This window comes from Salarias fasciatus, chromosome 8 (genome assembly GCF_902148845.1).
Source record: "Salarias fasciatus chromosome 8, fSalaFa1.1, whole genome shotgun sequence".
NCBI classification, from domain to species: domain Eukaryota; kingdom Metazoa; phylum Chordata; class Actinopteri; order Blenniiformes; family Blenniidae; genus Salarias; species Salarias fasciatus.
The window spans coordinates 3221811-3242354 of NC_043752.1; the positions used below are offsets into that span (position 1 = coordinate 3221811).

Sequence of the window (20544 nt, forward strand, 5' to 3'; positions counted from 1 at the left end):
CACCTTGACTCTAAAATGTTTCTCTATCTCTCACTAGCAGCACTTTTGGGGACTTGAATCATTTATTGCTTTAGAGAAAATGTAACTCTAACTTGAATGTGGTGTTCTTGATTAATAATTACCAGTACTAAAGTATCCGCTAATTCTGTTTTTGAATGATGTATATTTGAAGAGTTAAATTATTCCTCCACTGAGATTCTTGTATTTTATGCACAGAAGAGAAATAAAGCTGCTAAAATCTAATCTTTTTTCAATGGAAGTTTCTCTGAAAAAAACTCCGTGTGTGTCTGTAGCTGCAGGTGGAACGCGATCCGGGGGCTGGTGTTCCGAATTTTGCAGATGGCGCTGTTGAGCCATTTTACTTGTTTTGTGTTTTTCCCATTAAACTTAAGAATTGTCAGCAGGTCTGATGTGCCTGTCAAGTTTCGTAACTCTTGGTGTTTCTGCCCTCGAAGCACAATTCATTGCCGAGATAAAATAATCTGATTCCAAAAGGGTCCTTCACATCCTTGGTGCTCCTCGGCTTGAACCCTAATAATTTAAATACTAGTGTGACAGAACTTAATGTTACTTTATAAAGACTTGATCTAACATGGAATATTGTTGCCAGACCTTGTTTATCAATCATGCAACTTAAAAAGGACAAATAAATGAATAACTTGAAAATTAAGTTTTCTAAAGAAGCTGAACATATAAAATTCCCAAACATAAATGCAGTAAAGTGTTCAATAACGAGAAGGGATTCATTAAATATCAAAGTAACTTCAGCTGTAAAAAATATTGAACATTGGCTGATTAATGAAGTGATTAATCCTCTAGACTGAGTTTGAAACTATTACGATTTAGCTGCAGATTTGACTGAAACCACCAGGGGGCGCTGCAAGATTGCATATTCCAGTTTGATCCCTTTGGAAAAAGAGGTGAAGAATCTGAAAAATGTTCCAAATCCCTGCGCAGTGGGAGAAAGTCACATTCCTCAGCCAGAATTCGTCCCCACTCTGAGATCTGCACAGCTCCGGCAGTTCAGGCTCTTTTCTCCACGCTTCTGTCGACTGAAGAGGAAAAGATGGAAACATGACAAGGCTGAAAAGAAAGCCAGCACTATGTATCACATTAAAAATCAAAATTTAAATGTTTGTTGTCAACCAGGTTTTAACAAGTTTTTTTTTTTTTAGTTTAAGCATTAAACTTATTCTCTTCTGGTTAACCATCTGATTTGTCCTAAAATTTAGGATAGAATCCAGTTTACAGAGCATCTTTTTCCCTCTAACATCCAGATTATAGAGCATCTCCCTCCCAACATCGAGATTCAAGAGCACAATCTACCAAGATCCAGATTATAGACAGATTATATGTAACAGATTATGTCTTCCTCCCATTAACTGATTAAACTTGATTTCAAACATAAATCACATGAACAGACTCAAGAGACACAAAAAATCCTGAAAACAACCTGATTCGTTCAGTAGGATTAGCAGTGACTGATGCTGCAGACAGGAAATGGTTATTGGTTAAAAAAAATTCCTTTATTGTTGACGTCGGCGTCACATTTCAATCATATTTAGTCATATTTTAATGTCTTTTAGAGACAGTTTATCAGCTGAAAAGTCTTCAACAATCAGCAGATCACAGTGAAGACAAACATTAGGATCAATCAGTTGACGATCAGAGCAGCTTTACATGAGCATGTGGGTTAAAAACATTTACAATGAAACATTTCAGCACAAAATAACGTTAAAAAAGAACTCAACATGTCAACGGACAGACTCTCAAGGTTCTGGAAAACAATGTTGGACGTTTTGTTATATAATTTGCTATATTTGTAGGTTTAGTTGATGAGAAAAACAGTTAAAACAATTTAACCTTTGACATGATGTGGTGTTCGGTTCCTGGTTTTATTTAATTGAGAATAAATGTTTTTCAGTTGGAAACCTCCCACAAAAAAAAAAAAACCAGTGCATTTGTGTCTCATCTAATCACAAAACATTAACAAGGAGGGGTGGGCGGGGCTAAAACAAACTAAAGGGATATAAATTAGTGCCTTCAGTATACATCAAACAAATGTGAACGTTTCACAAAATGGAAGATTTTTTTTTTTTCTTTAGAGAAAACAAATTTCTGTGGCAAATTTTTACAAATGGTTTTAACACAGAGCTTTGGCTGGATGGAACTTAAAGGTGCAGCAGAAAGTCGGAGAGAAGAGAAATCCTTCACACACACGGAAGAACATGAAAACTCCACAGAGGCAAACCAGAGGCCTTTCACTGTGAGCTGCAGGTGCAAACCACTGCACACTCTGCCGCTGCCTACTTGACTCTTCACCCTCCTGAAGATGGTGTCTGTGAACACAGACAGCCCGGAGGGCACAGGGGTGTAGTGGTTCGCTCTCCCCGGTTCAAGCCCAGGTGAGGTTTGCATGATCTCCCTTGGCGTGTGAGTGTTCCTCTCATGGACGGTGTGTGGACGGCAGCCGTCACCTCGAGACTAAAAGACAATGAGATCAGCAGGACTCGGTGCAGCCAGGCAGTGTTGAAGCAGAGAACGGTCCCATCTGCGTTGTTCCTCTGCTGTCCACTGGGTGGCAGTATCGAGTCAGATTAACTCCGGTCTGTTTTCTAGTTTGAAACCACATCATGACTGTTGTCTCGTGTTCTCAGGTAATACTGGTTTACATGAAGGCTTCAGTTCAGGACGTGTTCAGAGCATCGTGATAAATTCACAGCGAAGGGAAGTGAAGGAGAGGAGAGGCTTCACAGTGTGGGAGAGCAGAGCGTCCGGCTCCAGGCCTGGAGGTTTTCCCCCAAATCCCCCCAGAACCCCGACCCAACACATCTGGATCAGTGCTTTCTGGGTTCAGAGTGGTTTGAAACTTCTTCTTTTGTAGTTAAAAAAAAATAATAAATTAAAAAAAAAAACCCTAATGCAACAACAGACGATGTCGTTAAACTGATTCAGCCTGCGCCGTTTCATAGACGTGGCTCTGCTGAAACTGTTTAAACGTGCGATCCGTGCGTCGTTACGTAAAAAGCAAAAACATGCAAAACAAAAGTTGATGCGACGTCATCAGAGCGACGTCGACTCCATCTGTCGATCAACTTCAAACGGTGAAAATCCCGAATTCAAAAGCCTGTTGAGGACCGAGGCGTCGTCGCCTTTCCCTTTGAGCCGACAGGCGCCGGAGCGTCGAGCCCGTCTTCACACGTTACACTGTCAAAACCATTTCTTACACTGTTACATGAGTTATTTTCACTATATTCGAAGTTTTAGTTCAGAACTTTTTAGCAAACATTCTGAATCCCTTTATTATTCTGTAGTTCACTACCTTAGACAATATTCCACCCTCATGAGGTTAAACGTGCATTTTTAGTCCTGTTTCAACCAGGTTTGTCTATTTTTTAGCCATTTGTTGTCTCATTAGCCACTTTTCTCTGTTTTTAAGCAGGTTTCTACTGACTGGTCCAGCTGAGTTTCATGTTAGTCCCTTTTTAAATAATCCTCCTCAGACCCGTTGAGTCTGTTCTCCTCTCCTCCCACCGGAGCGTCGCTGTTCGGAGTCGGAGTCGGAGAGCGGAGCAGCTTCCAGCGCCGGCCAGATGGACGGCGCTACTCGGCCTTGGCGGCCTTGTCCTTGGAGGCTCCCCGGAGGTAGCTGTTGTAGAAGAAGGAGGCGAAGAGCACCAGGTAGCTGAGGTACATGAGCGAGCCCCACACGATGTTGTGCATGTTGGAGGGGCAGCGCGCCTCGTGCTTCCAGCGGTACACCAGCCCCAGCACGGCCAGGCCCATGGCCATCTGCAGGATCTGGGTGGCGGTGATGAGCATGGCGAAGGGGCGGGGCACCCGCAGGCCGGCGGCGCGCGCCGCGTAGTACGTGTACATGAGCGAGTGCACCAGGTAGTTCATGGTCATGAACCAGCCGCCGCCCGCCACCTGGTCCTTGTAGGAGTACCAGGAGTACAGCAGCACGGTGATGTGGTGGTACCAGTGCAGGAAGATGAGGCGCTGCTTCCGCAGGATGATGAACACCGTGTCTCCTGCAACACACACACATCAGAGCTTTTTCTACAGAGCTGTTCAGTTTATCAAATCATCATAAATCTCAGAGTCGGGATGAACCCTGTTCGACCTCCTCCGTGAAGAGCTACAGTGGAGTGGCGGTCGGAACAGGACCGAGGTGAAAACATCCGTCCAGTCAGCAGCTGAGAAACACTCTGAAGATCAATCACACCGTAATGGAGTTATTCTGCCTCCTCAGCACCGCAATCACTTCCTGCAGTAACCAGACAGCGGCAGCCACGGGAGGAGCTGAGGAGGAGGAGGAGGATTCACTGAGGCTGATCTAAATCCAGGAACAGCCCAGGACCAGAGACCCTCCAGAACCAGGACTGGACAATCTTGTTCCATATGCCGTAATGGTCAAACCCAGCCGAGGCCAGTTCAAATCCGGTCTACCTCCAGACCTTTGGAATTTTGGGACCGCTGGCGCTGCAGCTGCGTCGGTGAACTGCCTGAACCCCGGCGGGGAGCCATCTTCTCCCACCAGCTGGTTTTTAACGTTTCAGCAGCCAAACAAGCAGATCTGAACCGTCAGCCGATCCGCCGCAGCCTTTCAACACTTCCTGTTCGAGTAGCGCCTCAAAATCCTCCCTTCAGTGACATTTTACAGTAAATCCACCAGAATCTGGTAGGAGGTGGAAATCCAGTGCCACAGATCATGATGCCTTCTGGAACACGGCTTCCAAACAGGCAAGTTCAGCAAGAGTTAAGACAGGTATCGGTTAGTTAGTAAAAGAAATGAATGATTCCCAGCAGGGAAGATTCTCTTTCAGCACCAAATGAAATCTGATCTGTTAAACTCTCGGGACGGCTGCGTTGAGTAGAAGTCTCACCCAGCTCCGGAGCTTTGCTCAGAACGAAGGCGTAGGCCCAGAACTTGGTGACGGGGGCACTGTAGAAGCTGTTGTCGCACACGGACTGCCTGAAGCCGCTGTTGGCGAGAACGTGGAGCATGTAGAGTCCGGTCCGGACGGCGCCGATGATGCTGCGGAGTCGGACAGACACGTCAGCAGACCGTCCCTCTGAAGCCAGGGTGACATGTTTTGTCTTTTTCTAAAGGTTGGTTGGGTTTTACCCTCTTGGCTGGATTCAGATTGTGGTATTTCAGATTCTTGCAGGTTTCGATGTTTGGTTACAAACACTGTGAAAAACCAGTTTTTCAGAACGTAGCAGTCACGCCATCGACCGGAACTCCTGAGTTTATTACACAAGAACCACGTTCAGTCGAAGGCGTGAACTTTCAGGGACCTGTGGTACAGTTTCTCATAAAAACATGAACTAAAGTGAAGTTTTCATTGTTCCGCCGCTGCAGTTATAAAGACACATCCCTGCAAAGTCAATAAAACTTATCAGAGAGGTGCAGCGAAAGAGCAACCGGACAGAAGCTGAAGACTCACTGCCTAGAAAGCATGTAGGACTCATTTCTGTCTTCAGTGATCAGCTCAGGCGAGCAAAGAGGGCGATTCAAACACAAACCAGTGACGGATATGAAGCCTGCAGATTAAAGGTCATGTTAAGATGAATGAGGGTCTGGGTGTTCGTCTCACCTGAAGACGGCGAGGCCCAGAGACCAGAGGGCGAGCGGCCGGCGCAGGTTCAGCTTGGGCCGCTGCCTCATGAAGTGCTGCCCGCCAAAGACGAAGGCGGCGTACAGACCGCAGAACATGAAGGACTTGTTCCTGCAGAGAGAAGAGACGGAGCGACACACGGCGTGAGTTCACCGTCGGATCCAGGAGCCCGGACAACGCTCTCTGCTCCGGATATCTCCAAAACATCAGCGAACACTCAGCTTTTACTTCACGACTGAAGCCATTACAATAATACACAAAAAATTTCAGTATATATAGAAAACCTACAAGGAGCGATTTCGTCTGATTCTGTAACACAGGGAACCAATAAAGACTAGGACTAATCCAGACAAACCTGCTAAATCCTGAATCACCTCCTCAGACCATTAACCTCAGGACGATCCCACCGGCGTGTCGCTCTTATGTAATCAGATTACACAATTAGGGTGAATGGACCAGACGACTGAAGTCGAGAACAAATGTGAGGAGATCCTCGCAGCTCGTCCACACGCCAACGCCTGTCTGACGGGGCGTTTCCACAAACTGAGTAAAATCTGATGTCACCGTGGAGGATTAGGGGAGATTAGCTGCCGACACACCGACAGCTGTGGATCCTGAGCTCATTTTTACAACAGTCACTCGCATTGTTTCACAAAGAGCTGCAGCGACGGTGACGACAGGACTGTCCAAGACACAAGAGCAACAAACGCCCAATCTGAGGGGGGAACAGTTTAATCTGATGTCCACCACACACTGCGAGTTTTGATCTTCAGACGATCGTGAGAGAATGGCCTCGATCCTCCTCGATCTCGAACGGCTGCAGCTGAAGACGCTTTGCAGCTGCTGGTCGTCTCTTTCTGTCCTCCTCCTCCTCCTCTTACTGGGATTCTCTCTGAACACACCAGGGCCTGAAGGGCGAGGGCTCCGCTCAGGTTTCACTCCCTTCCTTTCTGTGAATGGATGATGGAGCCGTGGCGTCGACTGGCGTTTTACGCTTGTGCAATCGCGCTGACTCACGTCCATCGAAAGCTGTGATTCAACATGGAGCGGTCTGCTCACGGCTAAATTCAGGCCCAGAGTGTATCGGATTCACGTCAGACAGCGTAGCTCGCTGTGGAAAAAGGCCCGTGTGTGTGTGCGTGTGTGTGGTGAACAAAACAATACATTTAACATGATCACCATGCAGTCGTGCACAGAGACTGAACTGAATAAACCGTTTCTCTGCATTTATTCTCAATTTAAATCTGAACAGAAAACGATGTGATTAATTCGCAAAAGCTGCTCGATCGAGTGGTTGAAACGCTGAGATTGAGCTGGAAGGAGCAAATCTCCGGACAGGCAGACGTAACCGTTCAGTTTGTCTGGACCGTCACTCGCCACACTTTGCTCCTTCCACACGATATTTGCACAAAAGAAGGGTTAAAAGGAGAAAGTTCAGTGAAGTGAGGCAAGTCCAGAAAATTACACAACGCCGTCCTGAAAGCGTGAGCCTCGACGGCGTGGAGGACGCCGGTGACGGCGCTCAGACTTTATCTGATCCGAATTCCTGCGGAGATACGGATCGAACGCTGGTTCAGACTCACACGTTTACACTCCAGATATCTCTAGAAAAGCTGTGAAAACTCGGCATTCTGTGTGAAGTGGGATTTATCAAGAGAGGAAAAAAAAGGTGCATTTCCAGCAACTTCATATCTGTGCAGCAGACTTTAGATAACTGACTCTTCTCACACACTCCAAACTCCTTCACACACATTTCCAAGGCTCTTACTTCCTGCTCAGATCAACATTCCAGTATCAACAAATTCCCACCAGAGGCTCAGAATGAGCAGGAAAACCTGAAGGAAAATCAACCTCGTGCATTTCAATCAGAGGAGCTCCGGCACGCTGCTCTCCATATTAGTGAATAACTCTGGACACACACTGGAATACTTAGCTTGACCTTCATGAAACCTTCATTCTTCATGGAACTTTATATTTTCTTACTTTCTGATGTTTTTTGTTTTGCTCGTTTGGTCCAAAGAGACCTCCAGAAATCTCCGGAAAAGCTGAGAGGTCTTGATCCACTGAGCTTTTAACATGAAATTAATACCGTGAAGTAGTTATCTGTCCTTTATTATGGAGGATATAAACTCATATTCTGCTTAAAATGGTTAAATATCAATGTTTTCACTCGTCTTTCCAGTGTCATTTATATTAACCATGTTTTTACCATTTTAATTTCTTTTATTGTCCCGCTCTTTTATCCGACTGCACTTTTACATCTTATCTGTTCATTTGTGCAGCACTGTGGTGTCTCTAAGTAAATAAACATCTCATGTTTAACGTCTGACATGGCGCAGCTTTGTCTTCTAATGTGAGCAGGATTATTTCAGAGCAACGTTTTTCCACTCATGTCTCTAGAAAAGCTGCGATGACTTATCTCTGTCTCTCTTGGTTCAGACTGAAGGTCTGTGGTGAAGATTTAAAAACTCCTTCATGTTCTGCATGTTTGGAGCTTCGGTTTCAGCATGTTGACACACGCCAGCAGGCAGAACCAGATACTTTCATTAACTTCTCCAGTCGTTTATTCCTCTTATTTCAGTTAACCTGCTGCCATCAAATTGAAAAGAAACCGTGATGAAACGTTGTCCTGATTTTAACGTGAATCCAGACTGAAGTCTCTGAAAGGTGAGAAGCTTCCCGCTCCGCTGCGGGAGGATTAATGCCTTCATCTCAGCTCACATGCGTCCAGGACGCTGGTGGTGTTTAAAAAATGTGGCTCTGCCAGGTTCAGGGAGGATCCCGCCTTCTCACTTCTGTCAACGCTGACTGAACACTCTGCCCTCAGGAGGAACTCTAACGCCAACCGATGGATTCTCATCCCTGCTGAGCTTCAGAAGAAGGCGCTCCATCACTTTATTGGGACATTTACTTCATATTTACAGACTAATGAGGGATCTCTCACTCTGAGTCGACATTTTCAGGCCTAACGATGAACTGACCTTGAACTGAGTTCACAGAAGCAGCTCACGCACAGCGCCCACTAGTGGCCGGTGGGCATATGACAGCATTAAGTAAAGGTTTAGCGACTCATCATACATACAGACTGCAGATCGTCTAGGAAGCAATCCGCCATCGTCTGGCACTTCAGCGCTGTAATACTCTCTGATTTTACTCATCTGATAAACTTTAAATTAAAAATTGCTTGTTATGTTAGTATATACTTGACAATAAAAGTATTTTTTAATGGGATTGTAAACAAAAAAACATATATATTTAAAAAAAAGAGAAAAATCATTGACCAGGTAAGATGTATTCATGTTCTCTCTGAGGATCAAGGAAAACTCCCAACTGTCCACAGATAACAGTGAAGCAGAGGTCGGAGATCCAGAAGGTCAAGAAGCTTCGACATGCTGTGAAAACGCTTTTCACTGAGGGGCAAGAGAAAGAGCACTGTTATTCTGCATGTTTGGACTTTTCCTGACATGTTCAGCTCAGAACTGATCTTCAGACAGATTTTAAAACTGCCTCACATCTGCCAGTGAGGGCAGAGAGAGATGAGGAGGAAGAGGAGGAAGCCGTTTGTGCAGCCTAAACACGTGCATTTCAGAGATTTCTCCCTTTTCCTACACTCACCCCCCCCCCCCCCCCCCCCCCCCTCTCTGTTTCCGCACTCACCAGTTCTCCTGCATCCACTCCATCGCTCCTCTCTCGTCGAAGCGCCGCTCGAAGTCATACTCCTCCAGAGGGTAACTGAGGCTGTCGTTCATGGTGGGATGGAGGGGGGAGCCGGAGACTGCGGCGCGGCTGCTCGGTGCAGGTTTTAAGAGTCTGAGGGAGGGAAGGAGGATGCGCGGCTCTCACACGGACTTCCCTCTCCGCCTCAGACGCTTCCCTCCGTGCGTAAAGGCGGCGCGCAAAAAGGCGCACAGATCCGGAGAGGAGGGCAGAATAAAACCAGGAAGCCGAGCGGACAAGGACTGGGCTTTAATCTATTCTAGGGTTAGTGAGAGAGAAAAACAAGAGAATAAAAGTCAAGTGTGATATTAAAGTCTGGATTCTCAGTAATTAAATCTTAATCCTCAGGATTCCGAAAAAGGATCATAATCATGATATACATTCAAATTCACAGACTTAAGACTTTATTGTCAAAATTGCTATGTTTATTCTCTGAATTCATACAGATTTGACTCAAAATGTCCGATTTTTATCCTCAATTCAGAGAATTTTTCACCCCCACTTTTTTAAATTTTAGCTTTACTGAAACAGATAAATAGAGTTAACGCAACAAAATAGGATGTTTTAAATGACCGAAGAAAAAAATTTAAAAAAAGAGGACGAACACAAATAGGAACAAGAAAAGTTGAAAGATACAAAACTATCACAAGAGGTCAAAACAGTTAACAAATCAACAATTAGTAATTATTTGAAACAGATACAAAATGGCCAAAGCAAGAAAAGAGAGAAAAGAAAAACAGAGAAGATAAATACAACAAAAACCACAAAGAAACAGAAAAATGCAACATGAAAAGATTGCAGAATGAATTTTATAAAAGCGCTCAACAGTTTAGACACAAACCAATTAAAGCGACAAGAATGAAGAAGAAACAGACAAAACAAGAAAAAAACTCATAATTCTTATTGAACCGTTCTTTTATTTTGACAGTGCCCTGGCTGACTTCCGGTGCTGCGGGTGTTGCCATGGGGACAATTGACACTTCCAGCGGACGCCGTGACGCAGCTGCCGGAGGGGCGGGGCTTGATTCGGTCGTCATATCGTCAGGTGAGAGCGCGTGTACCGGCAGCGTGAAACCACGAGGAATCGACCAATCAGAGAAGAGCAGAGAGCAGCACGAGCAGCCAGATGATCGATCAACATTTATAATACAACATATTAACTTTGAAATGTATACTGAAAACAGGAATGTTAAAAAATATGATTTTATTAAATTCATTGTAGAATGGAAACAGCAAATAGAAAAAAAATGAACTGAAAAATTAAAAAAAGAACAAAAATTCACTTCGTTTCTGTCAAGTCTGAAAAATACAGTTTTGTTTTTGCCAAGTTACATTTTGTTTGTTGCTCTAGAAAATAGAAACTATTCTGCAATGTCAGTTCATGAGGTTATGTCAATATGCATTTTAAAAAATTAAAAAATATGTACATTTACTTATATGAATAAAAAATACAGCTATTGATCGGAATTATTAAAATAGCCGAGTTTGTGGTGAAAACAGTTTCTTTGAGTCTTGTGAAACAATCAACTAATTATCTGTGGATTTTCGACCTTTTATCAGAAAAACGTCTGATGGTTTACCTTTGACCTTTGCTCGCTCTACAGGTCCTGTTCACTTTTTCCTGACCTTCTATCGATTCGGCCATTACGTCAGGACAAAGAGATGAAAGTGAGTGAAAAGTCATTTTTGATTCACGTTTTGGCTCCAGAGGTCCAGAGATCACTTGGACTCGGCTCTTGGCCCGCCTGCGGCGTGTGGAAGTGTTTGATCTACGCCGCTCACACACTGACATGGTGTGAGATTCGGGGTCAAAGGGCAGCGTGAGGCGAGCCTGCAGTTACATAACAGTCCGTTTACTCAGCGAGTTTTCAGACGGAGAGCAGAAACCGGTCAACGGTCGGATGTGCCGGTCGCACACTTTGATTTGATGGATTATTAAAACAGTATAACCTGAGTGTGAGGCGCAGTTATGACACACTGAACAACAGACTGCAGAGCACACAACAGGACAGACACACACACAAAACGACAGGCAGACGTCCAGCAGGTTTCTTTTGGAATGTCCGGCCGGTTGCCGACACTCTTGGAGCTGTGGATGAAACCAGTCCAGCTGTGATTCTGGGCTCCAGGTGTGGGTTCCAGGTTCCAGTCTGGTCCCTGCAGTCAGACTGCAGCAGGCTGATGGGCTCAGTTCAGCAGAGTCCAGAGTCTGAGCGGGGCAGCGGGGGGCCGGGGGGCGGAACAGAGGCCTCATTGTCCCAGTGGAGGGAGAGAGAACCACAACGGAGAACACGGAACTGATGCAGAGACACAGAGGGACAAAGACACAGAGGGACAAAGACACAGAGGGGCTTTCAGCTGCAGGATCAGCAAAACAGCTGCTGCAGCCAAGACCAGGATCCAGCCAGGACCAGCATCCATCCAGGACTACCATCCAACCAGGACCAGGGTCTAACCAGGACCAGCATCCATCCAGGACTACCATCCAACCAGGACCAGCATCCATCCATACAGGACCAGCATTCATCCAGGAACAGCATCCAACTCGGACCAACATCTAACCAGACCTTAGACCCCCTCAGACCCCCTCAGACCACCTGAACTGGCTCAGCAGCAGTCCCCCACATGCTGAAGGCAGAAATCCTGTGTAGAGAGAAAAAGGATTTCTCTCTTCACCTTCATTCCAGATCCTGTGAGAGGAAAGAGAGAAAGTGTTGATCAGTCAGGAAATCTCTGGAATTTTCTCACTGACACGGCGCACTTTCACCTCTTCGCCAGCAGAGGGCGGCAGAGATCTGAGAGCTCATCTGCTGCACCAGTTTAGGAAGGAAAACGTTTGATTTCAGAGGATGAATGAATAAAAATAGAGGATTAAAACATGATTTCCTCCCTGGAAATAAGAATCCTGTCTGTGATTCGATACATTATAATAACATTAAACAAATAAACCCTTCAAATGTATGAAAAATAAACCCAAAGTCAGAAGCAACAAGTGTTAAGTCAAGTTAATAGAGTAATAGATTACATGATAAAGTGACGGTATGTAAACATTCATAACACATAAGTAATAAATGTGGAGCGTGCCGATGGAGTTTATTCTACTTTCTTTAAGGCGTCTGGTTTGATTTTCACTGATTAACGTTTGAGCTGCTTCAGAGAAAACTCCATCACCGCTGGACTGACTGACGGAGCGAAAAAAGAAAATTAAACTGCAGCGAAAATAAAAAAGAAATGAGAGGAACCGATGAAAACGTGGGATTCACGGCAGTCGCTGGTGTTCCTGGAGGAGCGGCTGCTGCCGAGGCTCATGAAGTGAGCTGAACAGGTGGGATTCACTCTCAGGTGGAGCAAGAAGGTTAAACTTTAACCTGCAGCCACTCACTGCTGCCCCCTGCTGTAGAGAAGTGGCAGCACTGGAAACGTCCTCACTGCACCTTTAAAGCAGAGCAGGATTCTTCAGAGTGAAGGTCGAGCTGAGAGGGGAAAAAATGAAGAGATGAGGAGGAAGAGGGCTGCAGGAGGGGATCGCGCTGCAGGGTGAACATCCCTGTCCTGGACCGAGGAGGGACTGGGCATGCCCAACCTGGAGGGGAGGGAGGGGGAGGGGGGAGGAGGGGGAGAGGCGGAGGAGACGCACGGGCACAGTGGAAGAGTTGAGATGTCTGACCGCGGAATCCCGACACGGAGCTGCTCGTTTCACAGCCTCGCGCCCGTTTCCACCTGACGGGGGTCCGTCGACGCCTCCATCTCTCCTCTTCACGGTCTCGGGGCGGACGCACGCACCGGGGGGAGGCGGGGGAGGGAGGAGGCGGGAGGCGGGGGACCGCAGTGGCTCCATCAGCTCGCCGCCTGCAGCAGAATCTCCCGGTTCCCGGTTCCCGGCAGCACGCAGCCGATCCTACCGACCCTGGTGAGTACACGGCCGGGAGAGCCGCAGGCACGTCCCGCTGCGCACGGCGCGCGCGGTGTGCGTGCGTGCGTGTTTTTTTTTTTATTTTTTTTATTATTATTTTTTTTATTTTTCATCTGCGCGCCGTGTTTTGGATGCACAACTTGAGCTGGTGCGTCTGCAGCGTCTGCTGCAGCCCGGACCGTCGGGATCAGCGCGGAGAGGAAAGGTCACCGCGCGCACACGCACACACCTGTGTGTCATTGACGCATCTGCGCGTGCCTGCGGAGCGCGCAGCAACTTGGTGCCAAGGGCGGCAAAAGTTGGCTCCGGGGTGTCTGATTTGAAGTGCGGACGTGCACAGCTTCCAGATAAGTTTGCGCGCACCTGTACGCGCACAGGTGAACGGTTGCTGTTTAATTGAAGAGTCACGTGATGTTTTTTATGCGCGCACGCTCCCTAATGAGAAGATCCCACTCCGACGGTCACGTGTCACTGCACATGTCGGTTATTTAAGAAAAACATTTTCTCACCAGAAGTTTTCAGACTGCTGTCACTCAAAATTACACAAGAACAGAAAAAAGAAATGAAATCTAGACACGGAATTAAAAAGATGTGCAGAACGACGACAGAGAGAAGAAGAGCAGCAACAAATAGAAGCAAAATGATAAGAAAAAAGAGTGAAAATGCAATACAAAGGAAGGAAAACAAAACTGCTGAAATGGGAGATGTTGAGTGAGCTGAGTGATCTTGTGGTGGAAACAGTCACGCTTTAAACTGACTAACGAATAAAATTCACTTCCAGCTTCTTCACTGCTGCTGCTCACATGTTCCACCTCAGGATTTAATCATTAATCTGGATTCAACACGTTTGACATGTGGACTCAGCTGCTGAAGTCATTTCTCTGCATTTATGACAAAATAAGAGAAAAAACAACTGTAGAAAATAATAAAAAACAAAACAAACAAAAAAAAAACAACAACAAATCAACACTTTCTGAAACAGCCAAACATCTTAACATAATATAATAAAATCTTATACTTGTTATCCTTTTCTGGAAACGTGTTTTTTTTTTTAATAAGATTTTAAAAAATCCAGAATGAAGCAGTAACCTATGAACAACCACATAATATAAAATCTTTTGGAGTCATCCAAATGGATCATTGGAGTGGCTCCTTGTTCTTATCTTAATGTTAGATTTTCTATCTTATATTTTCTTATATTGAAGCATAACAGAGGGAAGAAAATCACACAGTAGCTTTTAAGAAGGATAAAATGACACAATTTTACATATTTGGAGAAATATTAAATGTTAACAAATAAATGTAGTGATCGAAGACAAATGAATCAATAAAATTTACAGATGAACCTCGGTGACGACATGGAGCTGGATTCAGTCTCATCCTGATGGACTGTGACAGGATCAGGTCTGATCAGGTCTGATTGGGTCTGATTGGATCTGATCGGGTCTGATTGGGTCCGATGGGCTCTGATTGGATCTGATTGGGTCCGATGGGGTCTCATCGGGTCTGATTGGATCTGATCGGGTCTGATCGGGTCCGATGGGGTCTGATCAGGTGTGATCAGTTCTGCTCCTCTGCTGACGCAGCTCCTCATGATAAATGACTGCAGGAGAAGCTTCATCTGCTGCTGAGCAGCTTGGAGAGGACGGAGCTATGTGGGGGGGGGGGGGTTGGAGACACACACACACACACACACACACACAGGAGGACTGACCCTTGCGGAGCTCCCGGCGGCTCCTGGAAGCACTTTGTCTTCATTTGTTGGAGTTTCTGAAGCTCCCATGTGGGGCTCAGTCTCCGGTCTAGACTCCAGGGTCTGCACTATGTGGTCTAGACTCTGCGGTCTAGACTCTGTGGTCTAGACTCTGCGGTCTAGGCTCTGTGGTCTAGACTCTGTGGTCTAGACTCTGTGGTCTAGGCTCCAGGGTCTAGACTGGTTCTCTGTTTCAGTGGAGGCTTTAAAAACTGCCTCCACTCCTGCAAGACGTCCAGGAAAGTTAAACGAAACGCAGGAGCTGCTTTGTGTTTTCTCTGTTGAAGCTGTGACCAGGGGGCGGGGCTTCAGTGACCAGGGGCGGGCTTTCAGTGACTGGGGGCGGGGCTTTAGTAGTGGTCTCGAGGAGCAGGCCTGTTTTTTTTACCCGGAGTCAGAATGGCGACCTGTTGACCTTGTTTCAAGGGAACACGCATCGTTTTTGTTGCTTCATTTCAGAAAAGATTCACGTTTATGTCCGTTTCCACGGAAACAACAGAAATGCTGAAAATGATCATCAGTTGGCGCTGCTGTTTGTTTTAGTAATGAAACCACACACACACACACACACACACACACACACACACACACTGCAGAGAACGATACACTAGAACATCAACAACAGGAGAACCAATCAGACTTTATTTATCGAGCTCTGGATCAAAATAAAATGACACAAGGAGCATTGAGAACATGGTGGATGGTGGAGAAGCCAACGTCCTGGCGGCGTCGGTCGGAGCGGCGTGCGCCGAGCCGCCGTCACCAAGTGCTTGGTGCCCACGGCGACTGAGAGTCACGTTGTTCACGTCGCTGAGAAAACAGCATTCGTGTCCAGAATTCCTGCTGTTCCTCTGCTTCCCACGCTTGCCGTGGCTCCGTCCTCCGCTCTTCCCACTGCTGCTCTCAGACGCTCAGACCGGCTGACGGATCGCCGTGCAGCGTGTGTTTCGCTCACGGTATCGGCGCCCGGAGCCAGAAATACATGTTGGAGGTGTGACAGTGGGAGGATTTAGGCGGTGAGAGCTCTGGCGAGCAAAAGGCTGCGTGGACGTGCAGCATTAGCGTTTCGCCGTGCCGCCGTTCCCCGGTGGCGGCGGCGCTGCGGCGGCTCGCTCTGCCGGCTCGCTGGCCGCGGTGCAGATGGAGCTTTGCAGTGGCCTGATTACTGAAATCTGTGCTCTCTCTCTCTCTCTCTCTCTTTGCTGGCTGCGTGAGAGAGAGAGCGGCGCAGCAGACGCCTCCCGGCTCTGTCAGGTTGGTCGTCTGGGCTCCGCTGCAACGCCGTCGCCGGTCGTTGGGTCACGGTTCGATGCCGGCGATCGATCTGCGGCTGCAGCGCTGAGCCCGGTCCGGGGGGTTTGCATGTTCTCCCTGTGCGTGCAGAGGTTCTGCGCTCGGGTGAAGCAGACATGCTGGCGCTGCGTTCCTTCTCCTGGTTTTCCCGCTTCCCTCCTGTCCTTTAAAGGTCAACTCTAACTACATTTTCTGGATTTAGCCGTTTCACTGCTTTGTTTGGGCTCATTGTGACGTCCTGCTGCTGTTTCGTGACGTTCATTGAACGAAATGCAGTTAAAATACTGTTGAGGACAGATTCTAATCTCAATCTCAGTCTGTCTGAAAACAGCAGAACTTTTCTGTGTTTCCAGGTTTCTTCCCACGTCTCCTCGCTGGTATTGAACCTCTGATCGGTTCGGTGTTTTGTTGAAGCGACAGACCTTTATCAGAGCGTCGACTCTTCAGCTGCCACCCGCAGGAGGACACACTGCTGCCGGTGAAGGCCGTCCTCTCTCCCCGGCCGCCACTTCACTTTATTTTTAAATCCCCGCCGATCAATGAGGCCGTTGTTCTCTCAAGTTCACCTCCCGACGCCGCGCCGCTCGTCTCATCTGCTAATGCGATCGTCCTTAACAGGGTTTGTGTGGAATCGGAGGTCAGGATGACGGAGACTTGATCGAGCCTCATGCTTCTCAGAAGACTCTGGCAGCTTCGATTGAAAGGAAACTCTTTCTCTGTTTGAGTTCGTCGACTCGCCGTCGTTTTGCCATGACCCGAACTCTCAGTTAGTTGTTGTGGTTTTAATGTGAGGAAAAATGTCTAAAAATGCCTGATTTGATCCTAAAAAGTGAGAGAGCTGCAGCCTCATGCTGTGGACATGTTTCAAGTAGCATCTTGCTGGATTTCCTCTCCCCTTCGTCTCGCCGCCGTGCTTTAACATCGCCGAGCAGCAGCGTTGAGAAGTTTCCACACCGGCTGTATACGCTGCGCTGAATTATTTAAAACCTGAGCAGAGGAAACACGGAGCTGTATGTCCCAAATATAGACGTTACACAACTCGGTCCTGCCGCCGTGATCAACCCGCCGTCTCCTCCCTGGCGGGACAGACGCGCTCCCGTTCAGCGTCGAGTTGAGGCTTTTGCTCTCTTGAGACTCAGTTCGGTTTGAGTAGAACAAATGAGCCTTCAGGCCAGAAATGTGAAATTGTAAGAGTCAGCCTTAAAAAACAAGAAAACAAATATTCTTATGTTTTAAAAATCTGTGCGATGGTCTGGTGTGAAAACATCCATAAAGACATTGGTCTGAAACATATAGTCGAATCAATCTGATCAGATCTGGCAGCCTTCTGGGTGAATCTGTATTTATGATTGTGTATCATAAAAAGCCAGTGTCACCGTGCAAAGCATGATGGGATTGATCCGCTGACTGTAATGGAAATAAAACTGCACATCAGTTCGATCACTTTATTCCGCCGTCATGTGAACGAGGTAATCCGATCGATCAGTGGGACAGGATTCAACCGGACGGACGCAAAAGCGTGAAATAAAAACAGCAGATCCTTTTTCAATGAACGTGGACGGACCAGGGGACAGACTGGGGACAGACTGGGGACAGGCCAGGGGTGCCCCACCTGAAGGGGGAGCAGGCTTCTTGGGGGGAGGGTCTCGATCAAGCTGCCGCCCGGTGCCTTTAAACTCCCCCATCACCCCTCCCCGTCTTGTCTCACAGCCGCCCTCCTCCCCTCTGCTCCTGCCAACCTCTCCACACTGACTCAGCATGTATGTGAGAGGAAGAGGGGCTGGGGATGGGGGGGTGGGGGGGGGGGCCAGGGAGGATGGAGGATGGGGAGCCGGAGCCGATCGGACAGGTCTGCCTGGAGTTTGAGACGTGGCGAGGATGAGAGTGAAGGAGGACAGAGAGGATGAGATGGAGCGTGTGGGAGGTGTGAGTCCTGTGTGGAGGAGACAGCAGTGGGAGGAGGAGGAGGAGGAGGAAGAGGAGGAGGAGGAAGAGGAGGAGGAGGAGGAGGTCTGTGGGTCTGTAGTACAGATGTAGCTGTGAGTGTCTCTGCTTTCTGCTGACAGCGACGGGTCGATCAGGATTAACTGCGGAGCGGCGAGGCGGCGGCGACTCAGCTTGCTGATACAGATGTGCACCTAGAGAGGTGTGTGTGTGTGTGTGTGTGTGTGTGTGTGTGTGTGATATAGGACTGCATATTTCTGTATAATCAGTTGTGGGCATGTCGCTACACGCTGCCACCCCGTTCCCTCGGTGTCATGTTAACCGTCAGTTTGCCGCCGCTGCACGTCACGCAGGTTGAATATTACTGAAGGAGCAGGTCTACTTCTGCTGGAGGACCAGAGGCCTCACTTCCAAATGTTGCTTACGCTCAAGACGGTCCTGAAAGTCTCTTCCTCCGCCGACATCAGGATTTTAAAACAAACCACTTGAGAAATGAGGCTTTGACCCTGGAGGGCGGAGAGTTTGGACGCAGGAGAAGCCGACTGCACAGATGGTGAGGCGGACAACTGAACCACGTTTTAGATTTAGTATTTTATATTTACCAGTGTCTTAGAATATACTGAAGCTGGCAATATCCACGTCAAGAAATGCATTGGTAAATATATTTTCCTTTCATTTGAGTGAATTAAACCTGTTGAATGATCAGAAATGCCTGCGGAATAAACCAGTTCGTACCTGAAGACAGGTAGAAATGTCACCTGTATGAATTAGTTTGAATCCTACGACATGTTTCATAAATGAAGCTGTTTCGAAGCTTGATTTTCGCAGAAACGCTTCGCCCTTTGTCTTTTTTCACTTGTTTGTTGCTGCTGTCCATTTAAATCTCACTTCTTTCCTTGGTTTTAGAATTTGCTGAAAATTTCTCTATTTAACGGTTTTCAATTCAGTTCAGTAATTTTCTTTATATGCGATGATATTTTGTGGAATTAATGGATTCTTTTTATTTCACTGCAGGATAGTTTTCCTTCTTTTTCAGTTCATTTCTCTTTTCATAACTTTTACAGCTTTTTCAGTGTTTTTTTAGCAGAATGGTTTAATTTCTTGGTCATATTTTCTATTTTTGAAGCTTCTGCTGGTTTCCTTTTTTCAGGATTCGGAGGTTTTCGGTTTTTATCGATGCCTTTTTGGCTGCTTTTCCTCCTTTTTGTCTCATTTCTTCTTCCCAGTACGTGCATTTTGTGTGATTTCTGCTTTTTTTTCTTGGTTTTGGGATCGTCCAGTTTGCTTTGTGACTGTACTGTATTTCACTGTGTTTTCTATTTTTGCTGAACATCCCTAAAATTAGCTGCATCTCATTTTTTATAGTGTGACTTGCAGAGTTTGCTGATGCTTTCTGGAGTTTCTTAATAGCTTCGGTTCTTCATTTCTAATTGACACATTTTCCGTTTCTGCTGCACACATCCTTTCTTCTGGTATTTAATTGTCTGGTCTGAAAGTGTGACGTTATTCTGCCGTTGCAGTTTGCTCTTCTAGCTTGTGATTTTCTCCTTTACTCACTCACGGTTTCTATTTTTACTGCAGATTTCTATTTTTAGCTGCCGGTTCTGTGTTTTGCAGTTTGCTTTCATGTTTTCTTGGGTCGGTTTGAATTTCACAGCTGATTCAGGCGAGTTTCTTCCTGCTTTCTGCCGTCTTCACTGGCAGAACTTTTCATTTTCACAGCGTGGGGCACATTTCCACACTCATTCTCATCCTTCCGTCCATTTTCAGGCTGGTGTTTTGATGGGGTTTTCTGTTTTTACTGCACATTTTAGTATTTAACTGAATAATTTTTTTCGACTTCGTCTATTTGTGTGTTTCTCCTCTTTTTATTGTCGAAGCACCAGTTTGTGTTAGTTTTTGTTGACTTCTCCGTCTCTCCAGCCTGTTCTCATCTTGTTTCTTTATCTCCCAGCGTGTTTCGTTCATGCGGTTGATTGTTTCCAGTCGTCAGTGCTCGGTTGTTTCCAGTATTTGCATCTCTCGACTCCATTTGGCTGTGCTTTCCATGACTGATTCTACCTCGGTTTCTTCTCTCGGCCCAGAAACGTGTGTTTGAGTGCAAAGAAATCTGGAGAACCTACAGCAGAGCGGCTGTTCTGGAAGCAGGCGTTGATGAGGAGAAACGGTTTATTCTGGACTTGAACCGAGCTCCGCTGCTCTCTGACGTCTCCCACGTTGTCCTGTTCAGCCGAACCAAGGTTGACTCTGTGAGGAGTGTTTTCACCAAATGTCCTTCAAGTCTGAGTCACGGCGGGAGA

The 20544-nt window shown here is 46.7% G+C and overlaps 2 protein-coding genes across 3 annotated transcripts in view; one reads left to right on the top strand and one right to left on the bottom strand.

Annotated features, from left to right (window-relative positions):
* Positions 1-2927: 2927 nt before the first annotated feature.
* Positions 2928-9445, bottom strand: LOC115393136 (elongation of very long chain fatty acids protein 6-like). The gene is made up of 4 exons (XM_030097984.1): positions 9282-9445; positions 5604-5735; positions 4890-5041; positions 2928-4034 (listed from the first exon to the last, which is right to left on the bottom strand). Exons 1-4 carry the CDS (start codon positions 9371-9373, stop codon positions 3604-3606), a joined length of 807 nt encoding a protein of 268 aa, XP_029953844.1. The 5' UTR covers positions 9374-9445; the 3' UTR covers positions 2928-3603.
* A 6745-nt stretch (positions 9446-16190) lies between these two features.
* The window catches only part of LOC115393514 (PH and SEC7 domain-containing protein 1-like), a 62394-nt gene continuing 58040 nt past the window's right edge, over positions 16191-20544 (top strand). Inside the window, exon 1 of one of the 2 annotated variants that reach the window (XM_030098527.1) lies at positions 16191-16206. The gene's annotated coding sequence lies outside the window, so the exon portion shown is untranslated. Of the gene's footprint in view, positions 16207-18276; positions 18311-20544 lie in introns of those variants that run through there. The other variant, XM_030098528.1, reaches the window with a different exon arrangement.

What these genes read in the sequence shown, in the direction of transcription:
- LOC115393136 (XM_030097984.1), bottom strand. Translation starts at nt 9,373, where the DNA reads ATGAACGACAGCCTCAGTTACCCTCTGGAGGAGTATGACTTCGAGCGG. An exon ending in GAGTGGATGCAGGAGAACTG is followed by an intron (nt 5,736 to 9,281) that starts GTGAGTGCGGAA and finishes TTCTCTCTGCAG; the next exon opens with GAACAAGTCCTTCATGTTCT. An exon ending in CTGGGCCTCGCCGTCTTCAG is followed by an intron (nt 5,042 to 5,603) that starts GTGAGACGAACA and finishes CCGACTCCGCAG; the next exon opens with CATCATCGGCGCCGTCCGGA.